We start from the raw sequence: 22887 nt of genomic DNA on the forward strand, positions 1-22887 counted from the left end.
AGAATCTTGACTTTGCTCGGGAGTCTGTAGGTAAGAGTTTCCAGGAGTAGAACCGGGCTCAGGACTTACTGTACCACCAAGCAAGTCATCAACGCAATTTTATTCATACCTTTGTGATCTCTAAAATAGAGAATGGGGTGTGTGCGAGTCTCGGCTCCACTACGCAGCTTCCCTCACCGCGTTGAGGCGGCGCTGCCAGGGGCGCACAGCCGGCAGGAAGCCGCTTGCTCTCCGCACGCAGCCTGCGCACCTGCGGTGCCTACCTGCAAGGGCCCTGGGCTCTGCAAATAAGGCTGGCGGGGTCTGCAAGCTGCGCCAGGACTCAGCTCTGCTCTCAGTCAGAAAATTCACAAACATGGGTGGATAACAAAAAAAGATCGTATTGGAACAGTGGGGATCAGCAATTTTTCACAGGAAGCTTGGAGATGTTTACTGTCATCCGCTTGAAATTAGGAAAAAATTGAGCAAACAACAGGAGTATGGTGCTTTGGAAAATGGGTACTCTGCTAGTGAACTCTATTCTTTAGCTGAAGTAACTGAAATTAATGAAGCTCTTGCAGAAAATACAGGTCTTGTCAACAGATCTTGTTATGAAGATATTGTCTGATCAAGAGTAACCCTTTAGCACTAGATGAGCTAATGAGTGAAGAAGCAAATACGAACTACGTAAAATCTGTTGAGTGAAAATGGAACTCCTAAATAATATGAGCAAAAACAAATGGAGAATAATAAAATTAGTGATTGTGAACTCTCGAACCTAGAATTTGGCACGTAAGAGATACTTAAAGAACATGACAAAAGTATTATTAGTTGTTGACAGCTGAGAAGGTGCTTTTTAGTAGAGGTGGAAAGCTGGAGTTTGAATTGGCGGAGTAACTTGCTTAAGAAATGGACTGAAGGTGATACATGCAAAAAGTTTCCCTTTTTCGAGCCACCGGTTTGGCCCCAGGTTTCTATTGTTTCCACAAATCCGATCATTAAATCCCTTCACACATCTCATTCAGATGTCTCTAGCAACATTTTTTTTTTTTCCCCGCTTGGAAATTTTCCGAAGGCATTATCAATTTCCCAATGTCTTGTGAACCACACCGTACATGATTAAGTTAAAAAGAAGCAGAAATGGTATCACTAATATATCCATCAATACAAAAGTCACCTCCTGAATAAGATAGTAGACAATTTTACATTCACGAATGGGGGGGGGGAGGAGACAAAGAAAAGTGTTTTTGGTGGCAGGAAGTGGGAGGAGACTTTTAACAGCAGTATTGGGCTAGGGGCCATTTCAGAACTCCTAAGTTTATATCAACCTCAACTTCTAGAGTATGGAGAATTCAAAAGGCAAAGAGGTAAATATTGGGGTATGATTTAATAGCATAAAATGCAATTTTAGCATGTTTGTTCTCTGTCTTTGTGAGTCTTCGCATGTTTCTCTGCCTCAGCACTTGTAATCCTTACATTGAGGAGAAAAGAATGTGCCTTAGAATTTCTTCCTTTATATTTAGAAAAAGGTAGTCTTGAAAATGAATGCAGCCCGGTATTTTGAAGTGAGGAGTCAGTAAGAAATAAGGTTTCTTGTTATGGTTTTAAAGAGATGATTTATCCTGCTTGCACCACAAGCAGAATAAAGCATCTGTAGGGAAATGCTTGCAGGAGTAAAGGGGAGATGAGGAAAGACTTTGGGAATAGGAAATTGAGCTAAGGTTGGGAAAGAAGGTCCTAAAACACAGGTGCTGGGTCTGGACTTGTCTTCTTTTCCCTGGGGTCATTAAGAGCGAAAAATAATCAGAAATCAGATATGTGGACAAGTACTGCATACAGAATCTAAAGGTGGAGAGGCTTTGAGACTTGTTCCAGAAGTGAAATATGAGTGTCCGCAGTGTTACATTACAAGAATTTGTCATTTTTGCCCTGTTAATTATAAGACTTTGAGACCCTAAGTGAGGACTTTGTGTCAGGGCAAATGTAAAATTTGAATACTAATGTAAAGCTGCTTTGGAAATGTAAAAATGTCATACAATTGTTAATTTGTTGGTACTCCCACCTTGGGGGAAGTAGAAAGGATTTATGTTTGGGAGCAAAAAAAGTTTATTTGGATTTAATTTCTATCTAATATGCTTACCTGCTTCCCTTAGTTATGTAACCTTTTAGCCTCTACTTCTGCATCTTAAAAACAAAGTTAAAAAAAAAAGGTCACCATGTTTATTGAGTCCATGTTGAAAGGTAAAGTTTTGCGAAGTTTACAGTGAAATGGAGTAACAGGTATTAATCAAATCACATAAGCAAAGGTAAATTTGCAATTGGCAGGAGGTAGTAATAATGAAATGTTGTAAATTTGACTCAGTCTATTAGACTAGAAAAATTTTTCAGATGAACTAATACATGAAAGGAGATTTTGAAAGAGGAATAAGATTTAAGATTTTTAAATATCAATAGATGTGGGTGGGTGTGGGATATAGGGTGGAGCTAAGTGATAACCCTTCAGGCAAGTAGATAAGTTGGAAAGGAATTCTGCTACTGGAACTTGGGGCAATGGAGAGCAATTAAGAGAAGAAACATTGTAGGTTGTATAAAGACAATTTTCATGCCAAGAACAATTCCTTGAATGGGTGTATAGCATCTCTTTGGCAATAATATGGAAACACGTTTATTTGAAAGAGGTAAAGAATGAAGGAATGGGGAAATTTGGGGACAAATAGGTGATTTAAGTTTTCCCAAAAGCAGCTTATTCTACTTTTTTGTAAAATTTGGTTTACATTTTTCTCAATGTATTTAAATATTTATTTAAAAGATTCAAGATCTTTAAGCCAATTATCTCAAACGATACAATCATACCCTACCCACCAGTTTTTCTGCTTTATGTAATTGTGTGATCATATTTTTGTTTGGATCCATATTTCCTGTCCTGTACTTTCAAATTGGCCTTGCTTCCCTATCTTATAAATGAAACTTAGAGTTAAGATTGTGTCCCGAGGAGAATCCGTATCACCAGTGTGGAGTTCAATGACTATCTTGGTGCTTTGCCTGTGGGTTTAAGATCTTAATAGTCAGTGGTGTTTATGGCGGGTGGACATCATAGGAATGACTGACTGGTTCTTCTGTCTGCAGTGGAATTCCACAAAGAAGTTGGGGGAAGAAAATGTTACTTTCCAATTCAAAACCGTGTCCATAGAGGAACAGAGAACTTCTGGTGAAAGTATATCAACTATGAAAAGAATAACCTCAACAAAGGCGACCAAACGAAAAAGAAGTATGAAAGAGGACAAAAGTAAGAGGTTCTATACACTCGTGTGCTTACACTAGTGCCTAAGAAACCCTGATGGATTTTTCTGAAGGATTTGGGAACAAATTTCCACCCTGTACTTTGTAGGTGCTACATTTCTTTGAAGTCTAGTCTATTTTTTCTTAAAGATTTATTTATGCATAAAAGAACTGGGGTGTAAGCCAGAGGTGCGGGGGAGGGGAAGCAGGTGAGAGGATTCACCAGAGAGAGAGGAGAGCAGCAGGCTAGACAAGAGAGGTCTGCTGTGCTGTGTGGGTTGCTCCTGGCCAGGCTGGGATTGAACTCATTCTGCAGGGGCTAGTAATAGCTTACTTGATAGCTCTGTCTTTAACCCCAGCGCCACCAGGGAGGCCCTTAAGTTTAGTTTAAAGCCCACCTTCCTGAGGCTCTCCTTGAGTCCCCTCTGTTAAAACTTTTCTCTTCCTGTCTCTAAACTCCCATAATATATTTAATTCTGGTAATTATTTTTGCCTTAACTGACTGCTTGGAGTTAGGGATCTCAGTGTAAAATAATTTGGGGACAAGCGGCTTATAAATTTAAAATCCCATTGTTAGAACTCTGTTTCCTGTTTTAAAAAGTAAGGATAATACCTATATTGGCTGATAGGGATCAATTGTAACTTAAATAAAATAATTAGGTAAAAACACCTATGCTATGCCTCATTGGTATTGTGTGTACTCATTAAACCAGAGGGACTAAAATAGCGTAGTTGTGAATGTTCTGGAGTATGATCTGTCTTTCCTATATGTCTTTTCCTGAGGTGAGGTGTAAGTAGCTGGAGACCCCAGTGCAGACATGATGGTGGGTTGACAGAATTATTGGTGGTTGTGTGTGCAATGTTGTTGGTGGTTTTTTATAGTGAAAGGATAAGGCAACTTTTGAGCATTTATAAACACAGGTCTAAAACTAGCAACCCCTTAGAAGTACAATCTCCAGTGGATCCTAGAGCCAGTGAGTTGAACAACTACAAAGGGGCAAGTATGTATGAGTGGTGGGGAATTTTAGGAAGTAAAAACTCAGTTTCAGAAGTATTCAACCCCAGCTATTAGGTTCTGTCTCTTGAGATGATGTGGCCCTTGGCAAAATATTTAGCTGTAAAATCGGGATTGGATTACAAAAACTGAGAGTGTTTGTACTTTTGCTATTTTAAAAAGTAACACAAAAATTTATCACTAATTTTGTCCCATTCTCCTTCAAGCTTCTTGCAAAACCGAGAAAGCACAAGACAATGATAGAGTAAAACCTGAACGGAAGAAGATACCAATTCCTCCACTGCCCTTGAAAATCCCACCCATCAATCTGCTTCACCGGGACATTGTGCGGGCCTGGGGTCGGGAACTAAAGCTGAGCACCAAGGGCCAGGTGTGAGCTGGGGTGAGATACTATGGTGCTGGGTGAAGGGGGGGACCCCTTGCTATGATTACTAACTCATTTTTCTCTTGTCTTAGAAATTAGAAGTTTATAAGAGAATCTGTGAATATGCATATCCAAATCAAAAGGTAAGTAATTTATAGGAAATTTGGCAGAGTGGAAGACTTAGTTCTCAACCTGATTACCTATTTTAGAATCAAAAAGTGTGGAGAATTGTTTCAGTCCCTCTTTTCCCCCCTATATGCCTCATTCTAAGAAGGAACAATATCCCCTCACTTAGCAACTGCAAAGAGAGCAATAAATATTGAGACTGCACTTGTAATTATCACTTTAATCTTTTAAAACCAATTTGTAGGATATTCCCAACACTGCAAAGGAGGCCAGGATCCTGAAGAAATCAGAGCTAAAAGCAGTGCTAAGCAGTGGGAAAATAACTCCGGAAAGTTCTAAGGAAACTAATCCTCCTAAAGTAAATGCTTCTCCTGAGGACAGTGTGCCGGCACCTATCCTCCAAGAATCAACTCTCGAGACAGTTGACACGGTGGTAGTGACAACATCTGCCCCAGATGCTGTGTTTGCCTCCTGGACCAGAATAACAGCCATGGCTGGAAGGATGGAGGAAATACAAGAAGTACAGTCACCACCAGAGTCAAGTGGTAAGTCCAGTCAACAGTAGGAGCTAGATCTGGTCCAGATGAGGACATGAGTTTAAATGTTAACCTGGGATCGCTTTTAGGATATATCAAAATCTTGAAGAGCTGGTGAGTCCTGGGGCCCCGTCCCATTCCCCCTTAGTTTCTGATTTAGGACTGAGGTAGGGCTAGGTTCCAAGGCAATGTTAATAGTGAATACCATTGCAATTATTTTGTCATCAGAAGGGGGATAGCAATCTGTTTGGTATCATTTCTTTTCCCCTTTAAGGAATTAAAAGGCTGATTATGTAAAAATCAACTGAGCTTGAGCCTGGGTCTTCTAGCACCTATTACACTCATTAGTAAGTGGAAAGTTGTTAATTAAGGGTAAGTGAATTGGGTAAATGGGTCAATTGATTGGCAGTGGATAGAAACTACTTTTGGTGGTGACCAGCATATATTTTATATAGATATCAAAGTGTAAAGTTGTAATCTGAAACTTAGACCACATTATAAATCAGTGTCACCTCAATTTAAAAATTTATTCAAGCCAGTTTTCAGTTTCTTTGTTGTAAAATAGGTTAATAATTCTATCTACCTCAAATATTTTAAGAATGACAGGGGATACATTTCCAGAACATCATAACCTGGTTTACACAACACAGCGCCTACTAAAGAGTTGAGACTATTTGACAAAACCCTTCCCAGACTAGTCTGGTTTGGCATTTCTATTGGAGGAAACCAAAATATGGCTACCCAGAATATGCCTCTTTAACACGAAAATTAAATTTGCGCTAAAGACAAAGTAGCAAACCCAGAAAAAGTTGCCCCGATTGGCTAAAGGCAGGATATAAATTGTCCCTTTGCTGGAGACAGACTCTTAAGCAACCTAGAGATGGCACCAGAAGAATCTGCAAATAAAGCTTATTCCATTAGGTCCTTTCATATATTTTTCCATAGTTTATTGTGCTTGGGAACCTAAAACTGCTTTTCTTTGTTTGTCCTGTGATTCCTCTACCAATTCTTTGGTCTTTGTGGAAGATGTTATATAACTTAGAATTCTAACCCATCGTCTTGGACTAGTTTTCCTGGCAGCTTCTCTTTGGTGAGTGCTACACTATTTAATAAACTCTAGCTAGTCTGATTTTCATTTTGTCACTGAGCCCCGGCTGAACACCTGAAATGGATAGTTTTGCCTCCTCTGCACTATCAAATACCCACATGCAGCTTTGCCACTTCCAGCTCTAAAGTTTTAACAGGAACAAATTTGCATTATTTACTAAGGGGAGCAGGATAGAATAGGTATAGTTAGGATTCCAGAGCTTCTATATTGGAGCTGTCACTTGAGAAAAAAAAGAATCAAAGGTCAAGGTGTGCAGTCTTAAACAGTAGGATTTCGTCACTCTGTTTATAATTAACTCTCTTTCTGTTCCCAGATGTTAGGTGGTGTGTTATTCATGGAAGAAGTCTCCCTGCAGACAGAGAAGGCTGGGTCCGCCTTCAGTTTCATGGGGGACAAGCCTGGGTACCTGAGAAACAAGGGCAAGTGTGTGCCCTGTTCCTGCTCCCCTCCTGCAATTTTACACCCCCACACCTGGAGGACAATATGTTGTGCCCCAAATGTGTCCAAAGGTAATTACCCGGGCTTTTCCATAAACTAAAAGTGGACACCTGTTTTTCATTTAGGGGGAAAGAGAAGATAACATAATAAGCTTTAGCCCTGTACATCAAATCCAAGTGTCAGTAAAGAGTTTAAAGAAAATCACTACTCAGGTACTTGTATGCATTCCTAGAAAAGAGTGTTTATATGGGCTTAATGCTTATACCTGGAGATCCATAAATCTGAAGAAACATTGTATAGTTATTGTGTTGCTGGTGGACGCACTATACAGATATAATGGCTAGCAAAAGAGCCCTTCCCTTAAGTAGCCTACAGTCTGGGCATGGACGGGTTTTCAACAGGTTAGTAAAACCATGTGATGTGACAGCTGGTGTCAAAGAAGCTTCCTAACTTAAGGGAAGAATTGACTGGGTAGAAAGGATGAGTAAGGACATTTTTCAGATAGGGATCAGTGCTAAGTCTATGAAAGAACTTAGGACAAAGAAGAAATTGCAAGGAGTTTAGTGTGACAGACTATATTTGAAAATAAGCATTGCTTTCCTCACTCATACAATGGACATAATAATGTGTACCTGAAGAGACAGTGAAAATAAAATCAAGTAATGTGGGTGAACTTAGCACTGGTTGGCACACAGCAAACATTCACTTATTCCAGCTAGTGGGATTTAGTCTGCGCAAAGTCATGAAGATAGATACGAGTTCAGTTTTACAGATTTCAAGCAATGCCATTCGTTTGGGTCAAATTACAGTAAACTTTGAATGTTGAAAATTTAGGGTTTTCCTACTAGCTGATGTTCTTTTCAAAAATTTTATTAGTTATAGGATGATAAATGAAGTGTCATTGTATTCACCAAACAACCAACTTTAGAAGCACAGTTATGAAGAAAACTGAAGCAAGGTCACCAAAAAATGATTTTTTCTATAACTTAAATTCCAAATCAAACTGAAATCAACATATTAAAGAAAGTAGTTGACCTGGGGGAAGGAACCTGATAAATTTGTTCTCTGAATAAACCCTACCAGCTAATTAAGGTTCCTATTTCTAAAATTTATTTTATTTATTTGTGTATACAAGAACTGATATGTAGGCCAGAATTTGGGGGAGCTGGGGTGGTAGTGATACCGAAATTGTCAGGCCTAGTCTCCCAGCCGGGATCGGATTTCAGGCTGCAGGGCAGCGCTGAGCCCCAGCTGCTAGACCCCCACGGGTTGGTGTCTCACAAAGCCGCAGCAGGAACTTCGCAGACGCTCAGGCAAGCAAGCGAGAAGAGGCAGGTTTGTTTAGAAGAAAAAGTTTATTGAGGAGGAAAAGAGCAGAAATAAAGTGGGACTCCCAGGCCAGGGAACCAGGCCTGGGAGGGGCAAGGAAGCCAAAGTGGAATTGTGTCTCAGGGAATATATACCTTTTTTCCCTCATTATTCTAAAACTTCACCAGTCTCTCTGTGATTGGTTAGTTCTTGGCTGTCTCACTCAATTTGCTACTGAGTGGGGATCTTCACATTCCTTATCTAACAGCTTTCTCTTTTCCCATTTGTTGCATCTTTAAATTTATGGCCCAGTCTTCTGGATGGGCATCCCTGCATTGAAGTTAAACAGCTGCCCTTCTAATGTGACCATAAATTAAACCACTCTCCATTTCTCCAATCTCCGCCTCCCTTTACCACCTGAAGGAAACCAGGACCAGCATTAACAATGTTGTCCTTGGTCCTGGCATGTTTGTTTTTCCTAATGGAATTGGTTATATTTCTTTGGTTGTCCTTATCTCTGAAGCCTCCCTAAATTCTTCAGAGGTCCCCTCCTGCACTGTCCCTAAAACTGCCTAATAACCCTAGCTTGCCCTGTCTCAGTAGGAGGATTCACCAGAAACAGTAGGGAGCAGAACAGGCAGGTCTACTAAAATGCTGAGGGGAGCAGCAGGCAAGAGGTCTGCTTACACCATGTGGGTCATCTCCCTGGCTGGGGATCGAACTCATGCCTCAGTGACTAGTGATAGCTCAATAGCACTTAGAGTAAACTCCTGTGACACCAGAGAGGCCCAGGTTCCTATTTCTAAATGACAGTGGGAAATATTTTTATTAAATAAGCAATCGAAACTGGCAGGCTTGATGATGGGTAGGAAATGGGCATTACTGTTTTAAAAGAAGCATGAGGCCAAGGAGGAGCAGTCCTAGATTTAGTCCTGTTTCTATCAGAGACCATTTCAGTAATTTTGCATATGCCACCTTTTTGGGCCTCGGTTTCTTTTTTCTTTCTTTATTTTTTTTTAAGATTTACTTACACATTTATTTATACAAGCACTGGGTACAGTCAGAAGCTTGGGAGGGTTGAGAGAATTCACCAGAGCCAGAGCGGGGAAATACACTGCTGAGGGGAGCAGCTGGCGAGACAGGAGAGGTCTGTCGCGCCATGTGGGACCCTCGCCGGCCGGCCATGATCAAATCTGCAGTGCAGAGGCTGCGGGCAACATCGCAGCCCAGTGCTCAACCACTGTGCCGCTGGGGAGGCTCAGGGCCTCGGTTTCTAAGGAGCAAGTTGTACCAGAAGGTGTTTGAAGGTCAAATACAGCATTAAATTAAGAAGTTACCAGAAGTTTAAATGGCCTATAAAACAAATTTTCCAAAAGGTCACTGTATTTAGGCTTGTAGAGTACCAACTGTGGTGACCTCTGTGTGTTTAGAAAAATGCGCATATGCAAATTTTTGCAAACAGATTTCTAGGAGTAGGGGGAGAAATGGTGACATCCTGCAGCTCATTATCTGGATTATAGGCCATTGAAGGATTTTAAGCAAGTGAATAGATTGAGACTTCTATAGCATAGGAGGGAAGTAAATAAATAGATCAATTCAGAAATCTAAGAAAACCAGTTTTTCCTTTGTTTAAAAGGGGCTAGCATCTTGTAGCAACTAGAAGAGAAATCTAACATCTAGATAATTATTTGGTGATTATTTAACTATTGTTAAGAGGGCCTCCCTGGTGGCACAAGGGGTTAAGACACAACCCATGAAGCTATCCGCAGCCACTGCAGCATGAGTTCAGTCCCCCGCCAGGGAGCTGCCCACGTGGCACACGTGACTCGCCCGCTGCTCCCCTCAGTGTATTTCAGTGTATTTCAATCAATCTGCCTGTTCTGTTGCCCTCTCTGTCTGGTGAATCCTCTCAGCCCCAACACCTCTGGCCTGCACCCTAGCTCTTGTATGCATAAATAAATATTTTTAAGAAAATAAACATTGTTAAGAGATAGTAGGGATTGTGCCACAGCTTAGACTGGAGCTTCAAGCATAATATTAGGGAAATGATAAAGGGGACAGAAAAGGAACAAGGAGAAAATAGGAAATATGCAGTTAATGGGAAGGATTTGCATTTAGGGTATTTTTTAATTAATCAAATGAAGTTGAAGAAGGAACAAATAACATCTGGGATAATAAAAGATTTAAATAGTAAAGAGTGCAGATACTGGTGGTGTTGAGTAAAAGAAAAAAATCTTGATTGCAATTGAAGGTATTTTCTGCAGTAAAAATGGAAAGGTAAAGCAGTAGGGTGCTTACAGGGAATTTTCATTTCTTTTGTATTGCAGAAGGTGAGCCCAAGTATGCTTCTGGGCTTAACTTGGGAGAGAAGGATGCGAAGACAATAATGCTTCTGAATAGCAGGACAGGGAACCTCTCCTTACCCCAGGAAGTTCCTGGGCTTCATTCCAAGCTCTGTTGACCTGCTGGGGTGGGGTCCCCCTTTGGTGCCATGATTACTGAGCATCTGAGGTCTCAGGCAGCTGACAAAGGATAGAAACCTGAAAGGGGAGTGGTGCAGCTCAGCGTCCCTTCCTGCTAGTCAGGAGTGGCAGCACCTTAGGCCCTGATACCACTACTGACTCCCACAGGCAGAAGTGAGTTTGCAGCTCTCTAACCCTTTGGCTGTGATGCTTTCTGCTGCATTTCTTTCTTTTTTTGAAGATTTATTTTTATTTATTTAGGCATACAAGATCTGGGGTGTAGGCCAGAGGTGCCCGGGGCTGGTTAGAAGATTCACCAGAGTCAGAGTAGAGAGAACAGGCAGATTGACTAGAATACACTGCTGAGGGTAGCAAAGGGTGAGACAGGAGGGGTCTGCTGCCACAGTGGCTGGCCATAGCTTAATAGTGCTGCGACTTTAACCCCTGCACCACCAGGGAAGCCCCTTGCTGCTGCATTTCTTTATGCCAGGCAAGTTAAATAAAGCCAGAGTCACTTTGAATAGCCTTTCAAAAACATAGCTGGGCTGTTGGGTAATGGTGAAGATGCACTCTGGGGTCCTCCTGGCACAGGACAGGAACATGAATATATTGCAGAGTTAGGGTAAGATGACAGCCATTCCTTGATGACATGGTCACTTATCCCACCTATGAGCCTATTGTTTTATTGGTTCAGCAGTGACTTTCTGGATTATTTTCAAGTATGCAATTTTATCTTTTTGGTTTGTTTTTGAAATATATTTCATTTGCTTTATAGGAATAGGGTATTGATGAAAAGCCTCCAATAAGATTATATTACCAGGAAAAAGTCACCAGCTATGATTAATTTTAATGATAAACAGACAGCTACAATCAACTGACAGCTGAACTCCGGGCTCCTCCACGCTTCGTATATTCTGAATTAAATGATTTCAGACTTTTAAGTATTTTAAAACCAAGTGAAAGGGAAACAAAACATGTATATTAAACAAACTTTTAAAGTTTTCTTATGGAATGTCTCTGGAATCGGGGGAAAAAGGCACTTTGCCTGTATTTTCATTTGTAACTGTTATGTGTATATAAATCTATGGCTTAAAAAGGTGTCTAGAGTTACTTCCAAATCATAAATGCATAATATATTGCATTTAAAAATGTACATAGCAAATATTCATTATCTATTATATTTTAGGAGACTGTTACTTATGTTCTTAGTATTAAACCAAAAATTATGACTTTCTCTTGGCATGATTCTTTTTTTTTTTTTTTTAAGATGTATTTATTTATTTATACAAGCACTGGATACAGTCAGAAGCACAGGAGGGTGAGAGAATTCACCAGAGCCAGAGCAGGGAACAGAACAGGCAGACTGACGAAATACACTGCTGAGGGGAGCAGCGGGCGGCCGGAGAGGTCTGCGCGCCATGTGGGACCCTCACCCGGCTCCAGGGGATTGAACAGGCACTGTAGAGGCTGCGGGAAGCCTCGCAACCCAGCGCTCAACCACTGCGCCACTGGGGAGGCCCGCATGATTCATTTTTTTTTTATTTTATTTATTTATTTATTTTTTTATAGAAGCATGCTTTATTTATTTGTTTGCTGGTTTGTTTGTTTGTTTTTTGTTTATACATGCACTGGGTACAGTCAGAAGCGCGGGAGGGTGAGAGAATTCACCAGAGCCAGAGCAGGGAGCAGAGCAGGCAGAAGGACTGAAGCACACTGCTGAGGGGAGCAGCGGGCGGCAGGAGAGGTCTGCGCGCCATGTGGGACCCTCCTCCGGTGGCCGGGGAGCAGCCGGGGATCGAACCGGCGCCGCAGAGGCTGCGGGCAGCTTCGCAACCCAGCGCTCAACCGCTGCGCCACCGGGGAGGCCCTGATTCATTTTTTTTTTAAAAACCACTTTGAGATAATTTGTACTCTCCTGTTAGAACTTTACCCCTCCTTCCTGTTCTTGGCAAGATGAAATCTCTGATGTCACAATCCCCAAGTCTTCCCCCAAATTCCTGTAACATTTTACTATTTCATTCTCCCCCCACAACAGTCCCTTAACGCTCCCAGAACCCTATTATGATGAAGAGGGAGGGCTGTATATAATCCTGTGCCTTAAATGAAGCCCATGGCAACAGGCTGCTGGTATGATGATGTTTTGAGGGAGCTAAGAAGAAATCTTCATTCCAATTTCTCATCTGGAAATTAAGCAGCCATGAAGGCAAGTCTGTGCCCTCAAGCACATGTGGTGGGATGTGCGTGCAAGATGTGAAGTACAATAAAAATGATGATAGGAGAAATGTAGAACCATTCTAGAGTCTAGGGCCAGCCAAGGCATGGCTGGCAGAGGCAAACTTGCATGTGAGCTCTCTGACAAAAGTGGAAGCAGCTCCTTGTCTAAGCATCCCATCCCTGAAGAACAACTGGGGAGGAAGGAGATGGGGAATGTTTTAAAATACATAGTTGGACTACACCTGAGGGGATGGGGGAAGCAAATATTGTTTAAAAATGAACACTGATAATAAAATTTTTTTTTAAAATACATAGTTGGAATTAATTAACCTGAAAGTGCCTGAGTTTCTACATTTGGCAAGATGGAACTTAATAGCAAAGAATGGGGCCTCCCCAGTGGCGCAGCGGTTGAGCGCTGGGTTGCGAAGCTGCCCGCAGCCTGTGCAGCGCTGGTTTGATCCCCAGCTGCTCCCCGGCCACCAGAGGAGGGTCCCACATGGCGCACAGACCTCTCCTGCCACCCACTGCTCCCCTCAGCAGTGTACTTCGGTCCTGCCTGCTCTGCTCCCCGCTCTGGCTCTGGTGAGTTCTCTCTCCCTCCAGCGCTTCTGACTATACCCAGTGCTGGTATAAAAAAAAAAAAAAGCAAAAAATGAAATTTGTTTTATCCACCTTAACTAAGTATTCGAATTTATGACGAATGGTACAAGTGGAAATATGTGGGATACAATATATCATTATGTTCTTACTGAGGAGATTTAATAATAATCTCACAAGGAAGCAATCACTTGTGATTACATCTGCCTTAGCAACATAATTGAGCTATATCATAATTGAGCTTATTGTTTTGTGTGGTAGTTATCCATATGTAAGTACAGTTATTCACTTAAGATAATGTATGTTTTGAACATCAAAGGTACAAATTTTAAAGTGTCCTGACTTGAATGATAAATTATAATTGCTCTAGTTAAACTGGTGTTCTTGGAATAATTGGAGAAATTTTAATTTGGAGTTGATATTAGGTGACACCATAGCAATTACTAATGTCTTGTGATAACTTATAGTTATACAGGGTTTCATATCTACATAAATTTATAATCGCCAATATTATGATCAACAATTGTACATATGTATATATACATATGCATAGTATTGCGTTAGCCATTAATTGTGTAATGAAATAATAATAGGTGGTTTAACTTCCATGTTTGAAAAATTTTTAAAAATTTATATTAAAATAAAATAATTGCACATATTAAAAACCTTTGAAATACAAGTTAGTTCATGACATTCCTCTGCTCAAAATCCTCCCCCAGATGCTGCTTCATTTAGAGAAAAAAACCAGTCTTTGAACACTTCAGGTCCTCCCATCTGTATCCCCTCATCTTTAAGGGGGTCTTTTGCTGACATACCTAACACTACTACCTTAGGGCTTTGGTTTTGGCTGCAATGCTCTTTCCCCAGATAGCAATATAGAAAACATTTGTATTATTTTACATCTTCAAATGTCACTGTCAAAAAGGAATACTGGGACCCTCTGTTTGAAATCTGTTTCTCAACCTTGGCTAGCACCATGCATCCCCCTCACCATGCTCCTATTCCTATTTCCTCATAACACTTATCTCCTCTAACATACTATTTGTTATTGTTTGGGTTCCCCTCACAACACGAGCAGATTTCTGTCAGTTTTATGCACTTAGGAATCAAAATCTAGAACAGCCTGACACATAATTGGTGTTCAATCTTTGTTCAATAATGAATAAAAGGTTTGGAGTGAATTATAAAAGGAATGGATTACAAGTTATTGAGGGGTCAATGTTAAGAAATCTATGTCCACTCTGTTTAATGTATTGCTACATATCTGTTTTACTCCATATTCTCTGGAAAAGTAAATTCTCATGAATCACCCCTTAGAAAGAAAAGCCCTCTTGTGTATGACACCCAGAATTTTGTTTCTATTCTCTCCATGTATTTCCTACTTCTCTCTAATATACTGTTATAGACGGTCTCTAATAAATTTTGTTTTGTTTATTTTTGAGAAGAACTGGGGTGTAGGCCAAAGGTAGAGGGGGTGAGAGGATTCACCAGAAACAAAGTGGGGAACAGAAGAAGCGGATTTACTGAAATAAACTGCCCAGGGGAACAGCAGGCAAGACAGAAGCGGTTTGTTGCACCATATATGTAGGTCAGATCCCTGGCCCTACTTCTAGGGGATCAAACTCAGGCTACCCTGAAGGGCCGCCTCCATAATAACACTGAAACTTATCACCTAGGCCACCAGGGAGGCCCCTTTAATAAATTCTTTTTTTAAAAAAAAAAAGATTATTTATTTATGCATACAAGAACTGGCCTGTAAGCCAGAGTGGCGGTGGGTGAGAGGATTCACCAGAGAGAGTGGGGAGCAGAACAGGCAGATGTAATGAAATACACTGCTGAGGGGAGCAGCAGGCGAGGCAGGAGAGATCTGCTGTGTGATGTGGGTTGCTCCCTGGCTGGCCAGAGATCGAATTCCTGCTGCAGATAGCTTGATAGTTCCGTCTTTACCCCCTGTGCCACCAGGGAGGCCCACTAATAAATTCTTTTAAAATGCTTAGCAGGGCCTTCCTGGTGCCACAAGGGGTTGAGAACAGCACTGTGAAGCTATCTAGTCTCTGGAGCAGCAGTTCAATCCCCAACCGGCCTGGGAGCTACCCACATGGCACAGCAGACCTCTTCTGTCAGCTCGCTGCTCCCATCAGCAGTATATTTCGTCAGTCTGCCTGTTCTGTTCCCCACTCTGTCTCTAGTGAATCCTCTCACCCCCTGCACCTCTGGCCTCTACCCCAGCTCTTGTATGCATAAATAAATAAATCTTATAAATAAATAAATAAATAAAACGCTTAGCAGAAATTGCTTTTTTCAATGCTCTACTCTTCTATTGTTGAAGTGAATTGTACAACTTCATGATTTTATTGTCTGCTTAATAAGCAAAACTGAGAACTGGATCACTTGGTCCCTTCTCTGATCTCCCCTAAAATGCTTGCAACATTGAACAGCCAGCATGCTCTTAGAGCTGCATTTGGGCTCAAGGTCCCCATCAAGCCATAGCACAATCTTCTTTGTAGTTGTAGATTTACTCCAGTATATTGGTTAGTCTGACCACTATTGCCACTTTGTTTCCTGTCATAATACTGCTGTCCCTGGGCATACAGAAAATCCTTGTCTTCCTTGTCCTGTGTCATTTATGTGGTGGATGCTTCCCAACTTCTTACAAAGTCTGGTAGATTTCTAGCAGAAACGTTCACCATTCTTTTAGAGTGCTATCAGCACAGAAAGTTCCACCTTCCTGTTTCAGACTGCAAAGTCCAAAGTTGGTAATAAAACTCAGTATAATCATTTAATATTTTAATTACCAAAAACATGAAGGATTAAAAAATCTCTGAAATCTTAATATTTTTGAAGCCTAATAAAAGAGAAAGAACTTGAAGAGTAGGAGCAAAATCTATCTGGTTATAAAAAGGAAGTAGACCCAGTTGAGTCTTCTCATGTAGATCACCTTGGACTTCACATTTGTTTCTAGCCACACCTGGATTTGGAATGACCTGGAGGAAGTAAATCATCCAAAATGTGTTATTTTTGTCATCTGAAAGGACTACCTTCAAGAAAGATTTCCCTGAGAAAATTTTGAGCTGACACCAAATTGAAAGGAGAGTAAGAATTAAATTGAAAAAAGAGAAGGGGTTTGCTGCCAAAGGGAAGGAACTCTAAAGATCCTGATAAGTGTAATAAAAACCTGAAAGGTCAATAAATTGGGAGTTTAGGTCCTCCCCTGGTTGGGAAGCTGCCCGCAGCCTCTGCCGCGCCGGTTCTATCCCCGGCTGCTCCCCGGCCACCGGAGGAGCGTCCTACATGGCGCACAGACCTCTCCTGCCGCCCGCTGCTCCCCTCAGCAGTGTACTTCGGTCCTTCTGCCTGCTCTGCTCCCCGCTCTGGCTCTGGTGAATTCTCTCACCCTCCCGCGCTTCTGACTGTACCCAGTGCTTGTATAAATAAATTAAAAATAAAAAAAAATAAATTGGGAGTTCAAACTCAGGGAACAAAGATAATATTGCTGGATACTAGAGAGGAATGGAGGCTTAGGAAATACAAAGTCTTTTATCTTTATCTTAGAAAAAGAAGACACTTCTTTTAGGATTTCAAGGGGCTAGGCTGAAATGTCTGATTTGCATTGTTTTTTTTTTTTAAGATTTATTTATGCATACAAGAACCGGGGTACAGGCCAGAGGTGAAGGGGTAGTGAGAAAATTCTCTAAAGACAGACTGGGGAACAGAACAGGCAGATCGACTAAACTACACTGCTAAGGGGAGCAGCGGGTGAGTCAGGAGAGTTCTGCTGTGCCATGTGGGTAGTTCCCTGGCTGGCCAGGGATCAAACTCGTGCTGCAGTAGCTGCAGATAGGTTCATAGGTCTTTACCCAACCTATGTGACACCAGGGATGCCCTGATTTGCATTGCTGAATAAATAATTGGCCTCTAGGATGGAGAAATCCTGAAGGTAGAGAGTGAGTACTAGAGGAGACCAGGTAGGAATTTTCTAGCCAGAGATTTTGGCAGCACAGACAGGAGATCAGCTTGACAGGACTTAGCAGTGGATTGGATAAGGAGCAGGTAGGATCATTCAGAAAAGAAAGTGATTCTAACATTCATGTCTATCAACAAATTACCACTTTCCTTATACATTTTTTCCATTTTTCTCCACCATCTCTTACAGTAAAAGTCACCTGAAAAGGAAGCAAGATGAGTTACCAGGGATAATCCATGTGCCCAAAGGAAATAAGATGACATTTCTCCTTATCCAACTCCCTCCAAAGAGTGGGAGTGGTGGGGACTGACTGGAAGAGACACAGTAGGACTTTTCTTTGGTGATGAAAATATTCTCAATTCTGATTGGGTAGTTTACTACCATTTTTCAAGACAGATCAATCTATATCTAAGATCTGTATGTTTTACTGTAAATTTTATTTCAATTTTTGAAAGGTTTAGTTTTGAAGATCAAAAAAGAAAGTGTGGGGGCCTCCCTGGTGGCGCAAGTGGTTAAGCACAGCACTGTGAGGCTATCTGCAGCCTCTACAGCACGAATTCGATCCCCAGCCAGCCAGGAAGCTACCTACATGGCTCAGCAGACCTCTCCTGCCTTGCCTGCTGCTCCCCTCGCCAGTGTGTTTCAGTAGATCTGCCTGTTCTGCTTCCCACTCTGTCTCTAGTGAACCCTCTCAACACAACCACACCTCTGGACTCTACCCCAGTTCTTGTATGCATAAATAAATAAATCTTTAAAAAAAAAATGGAAAGGGTGTGTCACTTGACTGCTTCTAGAATTTGTGCACTGACACATGCACATGCCACAGTGGCTGGTGATAGCTTGATAACACTGAGACTTTAACCCCTGCACCACCAGGGAGACCCTGAATTCATAATTCTTGACTCATTTTGCCTAATTTGGGTATGAGGGAAGACCAGAGAAAGCATAAGAATCGAGAAAAGTCTCCCTTCTCATTCTCCTTCACAATTGCTTTGTTCAGTAGATCTCTTGCATGGCTAAGTCCATCTTGGTGTATGCTTCTTGGCTGCCATAAGCAAATTCATATGGTGCCTTCAAGAGCTGTCAGATGGTAGGATTTTGGAATTGGGTGGGGAGGTGATTAAATAAGGTTAAAGGAATCAAAATGTATGGTGAAGGATAGAATTGGACTTTTAGTGATAAGCGTAATGTAGTATATCCATACATTGATTTTAATGATGCACATCTGAAGCAATGCAATATTACTTCAATTTAAGAAAACAAGAAATTTTATTTTTTTAAAGATTTTTAAAATGTATTTATACAAGAACTGGGGTACAGGCCAGAGGCACAGGAGGATGAGAGAATTTACCAGAGACAGAGTGGGGAGCAGAACAGCCAGATGGAAGGAAAGCACTGCTGAAGGGAGCAGCGGGTGAGACAGGAGAGGTCTGCTGGGCCATGTGGGTATCTCCCTGGCTGGCCAGGAATCGAACCCATGCTGCAGAGGCTGCGGACAGCTTCACAGCATTGCGCTCAACACGCTACGCCAGGGGGAGGCCTGAAAATAAGAATTTTTTAAAAAATCTTCAGGGGGGCCTCCCTGGTGGCTCAGTGGTTAAAGAGCACTATCACTCTACTGCCAGCCAGTACAGCATGAGTTTCACCCCCCACCAGGGAGCAACCCACATGGCACAGCAGATCTCTCCTGTCTCGCCTGCTGCTCACCTCAGCAGTGTATTTCAGTACATCTACCTGTCCTGCTCCCAACTCTGTCTCTGGTGAATCCTCTCACCCCCCTCCAAACCTCTGGCTTACACTCCAGTTCTTGTATGCATAAATAAATCAATCTTAAAATAAATAAATAAATAAAACTCTTTAAAAAAAAAAAAAACCTTCAACAACGTCAAGGACAAGAAGATTCTGGAATTGGTTCATTGTGTTGATGAACACAAACGGATACCATTCTGAGTGCTTTGTGGGGGATGAATAGTCCCTGCCACACAATGGTGATCTAATTGCTTAAGACTTCACTGGCTGTGACCTGGAAAAATGTCACAGTAAAAGGAGGTCCCCTTATAAATGCAGTACTTCTGCACATTTGGAAAACATAGGCGTAGAAAGGTGTGCAATAATAGTGGAGTTGGCTGGTTATTGATATTAACATCCATCAAATGGGATAGTGAGAAACTAAGGACCATTAACAAGCTTAGATAGACTAAGCATGAGAGGGGCCCATATCTCCTGATGTTAGAAGAATGGACATAACTGAACAGCAAAGGGAAGCTCTGCTAGCTAAAGTTGCAGAACTACAGAGATAAGTTTTAGCAAAGATGTGTGTTATGCTAAGGCAGCAGCTTGGCCAGGGAAATCCAGGATCCTGAAACATGTGGTGGGGACATGACAATGGATAGCCCTGTAAGTGTTAGCTATGTACGTTCCATTGAATATTCAGTACTTAGAGAGATAGTGGCAGTTTCTTTTTCTTTCTTTCTTTTTTTTTGTGTGGCAGTTTCTTAGTAAGAGCTAGCACCATGTCTGTGTAGGAAGCTGCTGTACAATCCCCGCCTCCCAAGGTAAAGGTGACCCCTCAAAAATGCCCTCAAACCTCTCTCCAGCTGTTAGGCCAGTAACTTAAATTGCACCATAAACCAGCTGGGGAATTAATACTTGGCAAGCAAGGAAACTGAATATACACCAAAGAGCCAAAGGAACTGCAGACATTATCCAGCATGTATTGGCAGAAGTTAGGGGAGGGGGAGGGATCCTTTGATTAGATTTTGAGAGTGATGGTTCAAAAGGGCAGGTATATCACACTGGAAAAGCAAGATGTCATTGTTTTGGACATTTTCTCCTTGCACCTAACAAAAATCCCAGGAGATGCCACAATTCCACTTCTAGGATGATTCTTAGAGGCTCAGTGGAAGCAACATACAGCACTGAGCAAAGTCAGGATACCCCAGCTTCCTTGGCAGAAGAGGGAGAAGGAAATAAAAAGGCTAATTAAAGTGGACTTCCTGAGACAGATTTGTTGTGTGAGGTCAGGCACCCACCTGGAGGAAATTTCAAAAGAGGGCTCAGGAGATCCAGAGAAGGCTCACAAACTGGGGCCACGCCCAGTAATATCCTTTTTTGGCTGAATCTCCCCAGTCTGAATACATCTTGACTGAATTTCCTGGAGCAGAATTTCCTCCTGGAAGGGAGGGGCTGAGATCCCAACCCTATCTGCCTTACTCTGAGCCATTTGGTCAGATTTGGATTTAGTCCACCCTTCTACACTCAGATGCTGAAGAATTACCCTGAGGATTTGTGAAGTAAGACTCCTAGCACTTGGGTCTGATTCTGGAGAGTCGAGGAAGGGTCTCAGTTTATTTTCTGACCAATACTTCAATAAACTGAAGCTGAGCTTTTGCAGAGCTCAGTTTGAATACATTATATTACTAATTAAACTGCCCTAGTATCCTTGAGTCTTGAAGCTGATGGACCCAATTCATTTTCTGAGGGCAGAGAAAGCCCACTGTGAGCACTGGATGGCAGGACTGCCATATTGATTTTTAAAATTTTATTAAAAAGGGATTTGTTTTTATTTATTTTTGCATACAAGAACTGTGGTATAGGTCAAAGTGCAGGGGAGTGGGAGGATTCACCAGAAACAGAGTGGGGAGCAGAACAGGCAGATCTACTGAAACACACTGCTGAGGGGAGCAGTGGGCGAGATAGGAGAGGTCTGCTGCACCATGTGGGTTAGCTCCCTGGCCAGGGATCAAGCTTGTGCTGTAGTGGCTGCTGATAGCTTGATAGTGCTGAGACTTAACCCTTTGCACCACCAGGGAGGCCCTGCCATATTGTTTGTGACATTTTCCTTCAGAACATCTGGGTTCCTTGTAGTGAGCTAGGAAAACATCTATTGTTGTAGAGCAACCCCGATACAGTCTTTCCCAATGTCCTGATGGCTTTAGTCTGGAGTGGGGGTGGAGTCCACAAAGCCTGTATGAGATTATCTCAGGACATCCTTTCCCCCTAACACTATGACTTCTCTAACTTCATCACTGGTCATACCTGACCTCAATTATGCCTCAGCAATTCCCAAGTGCTTGCAGTTCCTTTTGTGTTCATTAGTCCATCAGTTGCCTTAATGTTTGGCTTTTGCTGCTCCTATTTTAAGTAGTCATTCCTTCCCTTCTATTACAAGCTTAATATTTGTCTTTAGAACTAGATCCAGGAGAAATTTATTATTCAACCCCTACACCTAAATCTAATTTCCCAGTAAGTGATAGAACTCTGGCATAAAACATTACAAAATACATTTGATCTCTTTTTGATTCTATCCATAACATTTAACCCATCACCAATATTGTTCGAGAACTATTTAATAATATTGTTTATCCAATAATAACTTGTCACTTCCAATTTTATCCCAAGTTTCACCTTAAAGATATGAAGAAAATTATCTTTCTTAAGAAAAAAAAGTTATAGGCTTTTCAGAACTGCCACAGTGGGTAGAAGATGCATAAGGCACCCTTGGCTTTGCGGACTGGGCTGTGGTACCTGCAGCCTGTCACCAGCTACTAGGAAATGTGACAGAATCTATGAGTTTTGAAACTATAGCGGTCATGGGGGTATTTTCCAAAAACTTGTTAAAGAGGACGTCTGTGAAAGAAATGCTAAGGGAATAATTGCATGTAAAGGAGTAGCTGCCAATGAACCCTCAAATCCTTACTTGTGGTGTTTAAAAATTCTTCATTTTGTCGAGTGTTGCATGCAACATTTTGAAGGAAAAATGAAGAACTGGTCAGAAAGACACAAAGAAAATAATGAAAATTATTATTTTATTGACATTGATCATCTCATAATAAATTATATAGAAAAATAAAAACAAAACCAAACTATTAGAAGTTTTAATTCAATAAATAAATTCTCATTCAGCAGACTAGACAGAACATAAAACTGACAAAATTATCACCCTGACAGATAATAAGGGAGGGGAAAAGAGGAGGGGGGAAAACAAGTCCTCTGGGAAACAGGAAGTAGAAGGAGGCATTTGCTTATAAAAGGAGAAATCAAGCTAGATCTCTCGGGTTAAAAAGAGTAAACAGCAGATATCCTTAAGGTCATAAGCTTTGCCTTTCTCTTGAGTGTTCCTGGAAATGGCATGTTCAAATTACAAAAGCATGGAGAAGGTAAGTTTATTTGAATGGAATTAATTTCCTCACAGATTCACTTTTCAAAGTCTTTTTTTATGTTTCCCTTTTGCCATGAATCTTAATTTCTTGATTCTGTCTTTGGAATGTCATTCTCTTTGCAGATGAATTACTATTTTTTCTCCAGGTGATTGCGGTTCTGTGTATATTTAGGTGGGAATATAAAGGTGAAGGAAAGATTTCAGTGCCTAGTTCAAAGCAGGTTTTTTTTTTTTTTTTTTTTTTTGTAGAATGACAAGATATGCAACATAAAAACAGTAAAAATATTCAGGCTAAAAGAAAAGTGGAAAAGGGTCTGTGCCTAAGGTTAGAAAGCA

General features: G+C 41.3%; 2 protein-coding genes across 4 annotated transcripts in view; both read left to right on the top strand.

The window, feature by feature from the left end:
• The first annotated feature begins 1239 nt into the window (after positions 1–1239).
• DPPA4 (developmental pluripotency associated 4) lies at positions 1240–11795 on the top strand. 2 transcript variants are annotated; one of them, XM_037524588.2, is made up of 7 exons: positions 1240–1346; positions 3106–3265; positions 4480–4643; positions 4730–4780; positions 5008–5308; positions 6721–6916; positions 11391–11795. In XM_037524588.2, the coding sequence occupies exons 1-7, from the start codon at positions 1323–1325 to the stop codon at positions 11419–11421; spliced, it is 927 nt and encodes a 308-aa protein (XP_037380485.1). In that variant the 5' UTR covers positions 1240–1322; the 3' UTR covers positions 11422–11795. The 2 variants fall into 2 exon arrangements, with proteins under 2 accessions (XP_037380485.1, XP_037380486.1); XM_037524589.2 differs by lacking the exon at positions 1240–1346 and adding an exon at positions 2614–2657.
• Positions 11796–12604: 809 nt separating this feature from the next.
• The window catches only part of DPPA2 (developmental pluripotency associated 2), a 32590-nt gene continuing 22307 nt past the window's right edge, over positions 12605–22887 (top strand). Inside the window, exons 1-2 of one of the 2 annotated variants that reach the window (XM_037524591.2) lie at positions 12605–12818; positions 13145–13411. In XM_037524591.2, the coding sequence (XP_037380488.2) occupies positions 12813–12818; positions 13145–13411 (273 nt within the window). In that variant the 5' untranslated portion in view covers positions 12605–12812. The remainder of the gene's footprint in view (positions 12819–13144; positions 13412–22887) is intronic. The other variant, XM_054700610.1, reaches the window with a different exon arrangement.

Source organism: Talpa occidentalis, unplaced genomic scaffold (genome assembly GCF_014898055.3).
Source record: "Talpa occidentalis isolate TD23 unplaced genomic scaffold, MPIMG_talOcc4v2.1 talOcc4.4, whole genome shotgun sequence".
NCBI classification, from domain to species: Eukaryota; Metazoa; Chordata; class Mammalia; order Eulipotyphla; family Talpidae; genus Talpa; species Talpa occidentalis.